Source organism: Octopus bimaculoides, chromosome 11, assembly GCF_001194135.2.
Source record: "Octopus bimaculoides isolate UCB-OBI-ISO-001 chromosome 11, ASM119413v2, whole genome shotgun sequence".
Taxonomy (NCBI): Eukaryota; Metazoa; Mollusca; class Cephalopoda; order Octopoda; family Octopodidae; genus Octopus; species Octopus bimaculoides.
In genome coordinates, this window is record NC_068991.1 from 23731048 (window position 1) to 23740175 (window position 9128).

Here is a 9128-nt window from a genome sequence, read left to right on the forward strand (position 1 = left end):
TTGGCAAAGTTTCTATGGCTGGATGCCCTTCCTAACGCCAACCACTCAGAGAGTGTAGTGCGTGCTTTTACGTGTCACCCGCACGAAGGCCAGTTAGGCGGTACTGGCAACGGCCACGCTCAAGATGGTGTATTTTATGTGCCACCTGCACAAGAGCCAGTCCAGGGGCACTGGCAACAATCTCGCTCGAAAATCCTATGAAGGCCAGTCAGGCGGTACTGGCAACGGCCATGCTCAAAATGGTGTATTTTATGTGCCACCCGCACAAGAGATAGTCCAGGGGCACTGAAAATATTGTCAGTATAACAAACAACTTGTAAACTTTCATTAACCAAACAACTTGTTTTAATTTTATGATAAAATGAATAATGCATAAATATATATGTATAGGTGCTGGCGTGGCTATGTGGTAAGAAGCATAGTTCTAGGTTCAGTCACACTGCATGGCACCTTGGGCAAATGTCTTCTACTATAGCCTCAGGCTGACCAAAGCCTTGTGAATGGATTTGGTAGACGGAACCCGAAAGAAGCCTGTCGTATATATATATTTATATATGTATATATGTGTGTCTGTGTTTGTCTCCCAACCATTGCTTCACAACCAATGTTGGTGTATTTACATCCCCATAACTTAGCAGTTTGGCAAAAGAGACTGATAGAATAAGTACCAGGCTTACAAAGAATAAGTTCTGGGGTCGATTTCTTTGACTGCATGGCTGCAGTCAAATGACTGAAACAAGTAAAAGAAGAATGTCACTGCATATATTTCTGAAAAACAAAATATATGTAATGCATCTCTGTTGGTTTGAATGAGAAGGATTCAGTGGTTTGATCTGCTGAATTACCTCATTGAGCTAACTGTTTGTGGTTGAGTATTCCACAAACATGCATCATCAGGGTTAAACGGTAAGGGTGAAGACCCCCTTTGGTTGTGAATAACCATGGGATTGCACCTAGGAAGTTCTCCTCCCAGGAACAAGTCCAGGTAAGGTTGTTTATGGAAGATCAGTCGCCCATACATACCAGCTACAGGGCTGTGTTCTCTTTCAATGGCAGGATACCCATCTTAATACCAACCACTTTACTGAGTGTACTGGGTGCTTTTTTTTTATGCTACAAGTACTAGTAAGGTTGCCATCTAATTTGCAACACAGAAAAGAACAGAAGGAGGAGGAAATGGAGTAAAAAGCTGCCACTACTGACAAGTATTTGAGATGGGAAGGTGGAGGTGAGTGGCTGTGTGCCTATAGAGGAGATATGACTGAAGGAGATAAGAGTAAGGTAGTGATGGAGGACTAGAGCAAACTCAAGGAAGAAGGTGAGCCTCAGAGACAAGGATGGTGGACCATGGGGTGAGATGAGAGAGTGGATGCTTTCATAAGAGTGTGAGGGAGGAGTAAACAGGTGGAGGGGGAGGTTATTGTAGTGAGTATGAACAAGGGTGAGGGTGCAGATGGTGGGAAATACCAGTATGCAGAGGAGTAAGGTGGAAGATATAGGAGTGACTCTAAAAGGATGGTAGAACAGGAAATAGTAGAATGATGTACAAGGTGTAGGATGTGTGGAGATTGGAATACATGAGGGGTTATAGTAGGTGGATCATGATGATAGATATGAGAATATTGAGGATGATAGCAGATAAGGGATGTATTCAGAATAGAGTATAACAGAGTGGCTGAAGGCACAGAAAGGAGGTGATTGGTTGAAACAGTGTGGGCAGGGATGATGAGGAATGGAAGTTGTTCAGGGAGGGTGTGGGATGTAATATGTGCAATATTGCTCACAGAGTGGGGAATGGGGCATAGCCTCACATGTAGAAGCATTTCTGAATGGTTTTAGGATATCATCTATGCTGTAATGGGCGGGTCTTCTCAAGCACAGGAAGATGCCAATCTTCTCAGTCCTTTGTAAGGCTTAGCATCTTCAGATCAGCCTTCATCATTTCATTTCACGTCTTCCTGGGTCTCTATCTTCAATATGTTCCATCCTCTTTAAGTAATTAGCACTTTATGCAACTGTCCTTATACTTCCACTTCACATTATCAAACCAATGCAGTCTTCTCTCTTGCATACTACATCTGATTCCTTCTATGTCTAACTTTTCTCTCACTACATTTGTAATTTGTCATACGTGCACACTAATATTGCACATCTAGAAGAGAATACTAGTTTAATTTCTCCTTATCCACTCAACACTTGTTCTTCATTCATTATATATTCACCCCTTCTTCTTACACTTCCATACACTCTTGTAACCTCTACCCATCCACACTCCCATTTCCTCATTTACTTCATACCTTGAGGGTTCACACTTGTTCCCTGCCACACCCTGATTATCTCTCTACCTTAGACATGTTTCTTCTCTACAGCAAGATACATGTTCTGCTCTGGTCCCTTCTAATACTTTAACCTTTATCTGCTAGCATAAAGCCACCTCTCTCAGTGTTCATAATTTTGCAAGCTGCATGGCAACCTTAATAGTGCTGGCAGTATGAAAAAAAGCAACCAGTACACATTTTTAAGTGGTTGGCATTAGGAAGGGCATCCAGCCATAAAAACCATTCCAAAGCAGACAGTGGAACACAAAGTGATACTATGGCCTGTTCAATCCTATCAAACTCTCCAACCTATGGCCCACTTGGAACATGGAAATTAAATGATGTCGATGATGATTTGAGGAAAATGTAGTTTTTATTTTTATCGGGTGAAGTGCCCATTTACAGGTTCCCTTATGAATTGAGCATAAACTGTATTATTCCAAGTTATAAGATCATCATCATCATCATTTAGTGTCTACTTTCCATGTCGGCATGGTTTAGACAATTTGACTTAAACTGGTAAGCTGGAGAGCTGCACTAGGTTTAAATCTGATTTGGCATGGTTTCTAAGGCTGGTTGCCCTTCCTAACGCCAACCACTCCAAGAGTGAAATGGGTACATTTTACATGTCACCAGCACATGCGCTAGTTATGTGACACCAGCATCAACCATAACTATGGTTTCACTTGACTTGCCAAGTCTTTCCAAGCACAACATATTGCCAAAGGTCTAGGTCACTTATCATTGCCTCCATGAAGCCCCACATTTAAAGAGTGCTTTTTATGTGCCACTGGCACAGGTGCCTGTTATATGATGCTAGCATTGGCCACAACTTCACTAATACTGTATTTAAATTCAAACATGCAGAAGCTAGTATCACTCATTAACAGTAACAAAATTTTCTAAAATATTTGATTAAAGCTTGATATGGTTTCATCAAAACAGTATCATTATCATCATCATTGTTCTAATGTTCACTTTTCCATGGTTGCATGGCTCGAACAGAATTTGTTAAAGCAGATTTTCTACAGCTGGATGCCTTTCTTGTTGCCAACCCTTCCAAGTAAGGTATTTTTTCCAGTGGCCAGACACATTTTCATGGAAGATTGCAAACAAACAATACCATTTCTATGATTGTGATGCTCATTTGCAACTATCATACGGTGTCAAGACAAGGAGAAACAAACACAAACACACACATATGGACAGGTAAACAGATGTGGACACATTCTCAGCTGAATCAATGGGATTATTACTGGGAGGGGAATTAAGGGATTTAATGTGTGTGTATATATATATATATATATAAGGTTTAAGGATGGCATAAGGACTACTATGAAGTCACTTGGAATGGATCCAGAGGACAGAAACTCTTGCTTTGGATCAAACTGGATGGTGAACAAAAGTGCAGAGTGAAAACGTTTGAAGAGGCCAGGATAATGCATGTAAGATTCAAAAGAGATTTAAGGAAGAATGTTACGATTGAGAAGGTGAACCACAATGAATCTTTTGTGTGCACAGTTTGTGACAGACCATGCCTTTCTTTTGCTGGGCTCAAATCTTATTTACAAACCCATGGAAAATGAACCTCCACCAATTATTCTGCTTATATGTCTGCACACACTTTTGAATGTAGTGTATGCCAGAAAGTTTGCAAATGCAACGGAGGCCTTAAAAGACATTTTAAGATCCACAAAGACCAGAACTTATCTGCAGCTCTTGGTGGTCCAAATCAGATATGCAATCTATGTGAGTGTCTTTTCAAAACGTTGTCTAGTTTAAAAAGCCACATCAGATGCCATGATGGTTCTAAGGTGTAGGTACAGCAGGTGATCAAACTCTGCATAAGGAGTTGAGAACCTGGAGCCTGGTGCAGTCGCTGGCTCTCCAGACCTCAGTCAAACCGTCCAACCCATGCCAGCATGGAAAATGGACATTAAATGATGATGATAATATACAGGCACAGGCATGGCTGTGTGGTAAGAAGCTTGCTTCCCAACTACATGGTTTTGGATTCAGTCTGACTACATGACACCTTTGGCAACTATCTTCTGCTATAGCCTCAGGCTTCTTCCCACACAGCCATTATATTTAAAGTATGCTGTGTTTGGAGCTAATGACATTGTTTGGTGACATGTTCCTGTCTAGTTGATAAACAATGGCTAACTAGCAGAGTTGTTAGGGCATTAGACTTACAGTATTTGTTCTGGCTTACTGCATTCTGAGTCCAAAGCCTCTTGAAGTCAGTTTTGCCTTTCATCATTTAGGGGTCATCTAATCAAAAGTAATATCTCCCATACAGCCTATGGACTTCACTATTCATGCTGAGCTGGCTTGGTGTAGTCAAATCCAATCGGTTATATCTTTCTGATAGCCAATGGGCAACAGGTAAAATTTTCCAAATAGGTTATGGGCTTCACTATTCATGCCAAGCTAACTCACTCTATGCAGCAGAAACAGGTATTTTCATTCATGGATTAAATAGTAAGCAATAGTTAAAGAAAATAGTTATAAAAATATTTTTTCAAACATATTCTATCCCATTTGTGTAACAACTAAAAGAAAATAGTTAAATGTAACAATAATGAAAAAATGTCTGCTTTCAATAGACATTGTTTTGTATATATTTACTTGTATGTAATATATTTTTGATAGATGGCATAAAATTTTACCTTTCATCAAACAATGTCATTTTGAGCCCTGGAAATGAAAAGTATTTGATTGAACCACAATATTTTGAGAAGGTTGTTGACTATATGACTGGTAAGAATTACTTCAACCTTTTCTTTATTTTTCACTTTGAATTCTTTGATTTGTAATTTGAAAGGCATTAACTTTCTTGCCTTCTATTTAGTATTACAGAAATTGTACTCTGACTAATTGTTAAGTCCCTGCTCTGGTTTTCTTCATGTTGAGTCCATTTCATAATAGTGAAAAGGTTGTTAAAAATGGCTACAATTAGAATGCTTCTACCTATGATTTGAGAAAGATTTAGCGACTAATTTTAGTCCAAATTTGTTGAGATTACTTAGAGGTTTATTGCTTTGTTTTGTGTTAAGTGATACTTTTGAGTAGTAATGATTTAGCTGATTACTATGGAAATATTGAACAAAGTCATTGAACTTCAAAACAACTCTTTGAATAGTATTATCACAGAGCAATGGCCTGATGTGACTAAACAACAATCCATCAAAAAAGTGCCAAGAGCTAATTGACGTGAACATGACACAAAAATTACTGAAATGAATGAGAAATTGACAAGTTTTGAGTCAGTAAATCTAGTAAAAACAACTAACCCTAAATTATTACTGAATTCTATCAATAGAAATATAACTGCCGTTTCTTGTCAGCCATGCTAGTTTGACTGTGCAAAACGTTATAAAAAGTTTAGCTCCTGCATACAACTTAAGTACCATTAATACCCCAAGTTTTATCATATGGAAGGGATTTTGTGCCAATAATGTCTGTTAGGAAAGCAAATGGTTTGATTCTCCTTTGCACAGATTTTTCTATTGGATTAAATGAAGTCTTAAGAGGTCAGTTCTACCCTTTACCTATTCCTGAAGATATTTTCAGCAAGCTTAAAGGTGGCTGCCACTTTGCAAAAATTGATTTGTCTGATACAAATTAAAATTGAGGACAATTCAAAACAACTGTTGATAATTAAAACACACAGAAGTCTTTTCCAATATCAAAAAGTGCTATTTGAATTAAAAACAACCTCATCTATTTTTCAACAAGTAATGGATACTATGAAAGCAGGTATTTCTGGAGTTGCAGTTTATCTCTGGTTGTGTGAAAGAAGGAGTATTTTATTGATTGGATACTTTTTTCCATAAAATGAATTAATTTGGTTTTAAAGTAAAACTTGACAAATGCACTTTTTTATGAAGTCAATAAATTATTTGGGTTTTATTGTAAAAAAAGTCATAAACCAGACTCAGCAAATATAGAATCTATTCTGAAAATGCCAGTTCCATTATATATTAACATGTTAAGATTGTTTCTTGGACTTCTTAGCTATTATAGTGTGTTCCACGCATTTCTCATGTGAACTTTTAACCCATCTGCTTCAGAAAAACTCAATGTGGAACTAGACACCTACATACATGAAAGCTTTTGAGAAGGCAAAAGAATTATTATAATCTGATTTATTACTAATCCATTATGATCCAAAATTTAAAATATGTATTGAAGCTGCCATATCACATGTATTCTCAGATGGCACTGAAAAAGCAAATGTTAAATGAAAAAGGAAGCATTAGCACTAGTTTTTTGCAGTTAAAAATTTTTAGAAGGTGCATGAAAAACCTTTTGTTTATTTACTGACCATAAATCATGTTTCTATTTTCATCTTGAAGAAAAGTATTCAAGTTTACATAGCATGTTACTTACAAAGATGGGCAATAATGTTACTAGGTTATAACTTCAATGCAAGTTAAGTGAGTTTGGTAAAGTTGATGCAGAATTGTGTAGAAAATGATGTGCAAAATGTCTTATTTGCCACAATAGATCCTGTGTTAGCAGATATGATTGAAGATGCAACAAGAAAAGATCCTATTGGTTTGTAAATGTTGACAAATTGGGTGGCCATAGAATATCTGAAACAGTTTTTCAAAAGATGAGTCTTTATTGTTAGTGAATGGTTGTTTTATGTTTGATGAGAGAGTCAATATTCCTCAAAAATAATGAAATCTACTTTTAAAGCAATTACATATGGGCCACCGAGGTATAAATCATATGAAACCTATTGCAAGAAGTTAGGCATACTGGCCTAGCATCATCAAACACTTTGAGGAGCTAGCACATACTTACCATAGTTGCATACAGGCAATCAAGATAGCTGGATGGTCTAAATGGCAAGCATAGCCAGTACCAGAAAAACCTTGGTCCAGGTACATATTGGTTTTGCTGGCCCTACAAATGAAATATATTTTATGTCACTAATTAATGCTTTGTCAAAGTGACCTGAAATATTTATCTCGACTTCATCCACAATTCACAAATTAAAGCAAGTATTTAGTCAACTTGGTTTGTCAGAAATGGTAGTATCAGATAATGGACCTTGAGTCATGTCAAGCTTTAATCAGTTTTGTAAAATCAATACCATTTGCCGTATTTATATACCTCCCTATCAACCTCAGTCCAATGGACAAGCAGAAAAATTTGTTGATACCTTTAGAAGAGCACTTGTTGAATCAAAAGTGGAGGTAACCACTATAGAAGTAATACAAAAGTTTTTACTAGTTTGTTGAATACTCCTAATCCAATCGCTCCAGAACAGAAATCACTTACAGATAATCACCTGCAGAACTCATGTTTGAGAAAAAGTTTAGAACAATTATGGAGGCTATTCTGCAACACAGATGTAGAAAAAAGCAAAATGATAGGCAAATGACCCGTACAAGAGATACATAAAACAGTTCCATCTTGAACAACTTGTACAGGTATGTCAATTTAAAAAGGAAGATTTATTGTAGTTACCTGGAATTGTTAAAATGGGATGGGGAAAAGTTACTTACAAAATTCAAGTGAATTATCAAATCTGGATGTGTTAATTAACGAAGAGAGAGAGTGAAATAATTCCAAATCACAGAGAATGACAAAGCAAGATACACCCTGAACATCCTGTTGGAAGAATTCAATCTACCTTTGTCATAAAAACATACAAAAAAAAAAAGATCCTTTGACACATAATATACTAAAGTTCTACATAAGTTCACCAAAAGCCATCCAGGACAAAGTCTTATAACAGTGGAACTTTAAGAAAAAAAAAGAGGTGGCAGGGGGTGGGGTGTTAAAAACCAGCAGAAAAAGATATGTCTTTCCCCTCACCAACTTGAACTAGTCTACATTGAATGCAATTTGAATGAGTCAACATATGGAGTACTTCATATAAAAGACTATTTTGTTGATGGAGGTCTGAGTCTTGCCTAGTAACTATTTTGTTTTACAATGCAATACAAGTATTTTTCACAAATGTCTAAGTTTTTCTCATTACTAAGTATCTGCAAAGTTACAAAAAGAATAAAATTAATCCCTTTCTCTTGTTTTGATTTAACAAGTCAGTTCTTGTGGAGAATCTAATTTTGAAAGAAGCTACAATGCAAGAGCATTTTAACAAAAGAATTTTCAAATAGAGCCTTCTCTCTAAACATGAAAGTGTTTCAATAGTTGAAATGTTAAAATGATTGTTATAATGACAGCTGGTTCCTTGCAACAATGCCAGTTACCTAAAAGTTTCTGAGATTACTCATCTTCAATTCTAAGCCTGGGTATTCTTGTTACTTGCTTGTGTTATAATAATCCTTTCTACTATCAGCACAGGCCTGAAATTTTACAGGAAGTAGTAAGTTGATTTCATCGAACACCAGTGCTTAACTGGTATTTATTTTATCAACTTACTCATATTATGATAATGCAAACTCATGATAATAATGTAATACATCCCAGAATAGGAGAGTATTGTAGTTCGCTTGAAGCATTGTGTATTGTTTGTAAAGAATAAAAAGTTTAGAATGGTACAACAATGCACTATAGAACAAACAATAGACTATATACATGTTGTAATTTGGTTATCTATAGTCCGATGATATTTCGGAATTACAATTCCTTCTTCAGATCTTCTTAGCTGGAGTCTCTGCTATAAACTGTTTTCCAACGGTTTTCTGTTTTTTAAAATATATTTTATACTGAATAATCTTTATTATAAACATTATTTTGAAAGGACGTCATTTGAGTCTAACTGAACCAGTTGAAACCGGTCCAACCAAAAGCAGCAATATTTCTGAACGTGTGGCTTTAAGAGAA

The 9128-nt window shown here is 36.5% G+C and overlaps 1 protein-coding gene across 4 annotated transcripts in view; it reads left to right on the forward strand.

Annotated features, from left to right (window-relative positions):
• LOC106867912 (uncharacterized) overlaps positions 1-9128 on the forward strand; it is a 93398-nt gene that overhangs the window by 69599 nt on the left and 14671 nt on the right. For all 4 annotated transcript variants that reach the window (XM_014912982.2, XM_052971628.1, XM_014912981.2 and 1 more), the window contains exons 12-13: positions 4974-5081; positions 9046-9127. In XM_014912982.2, the coding sequence (XP_014768468.1) occupies positions 4974-5081; positions 9046-9127 (190 nt within the window). The remainder of the gene's footprint in view (positions 1-4973; positions 5082-9045; position 9128) is intronic.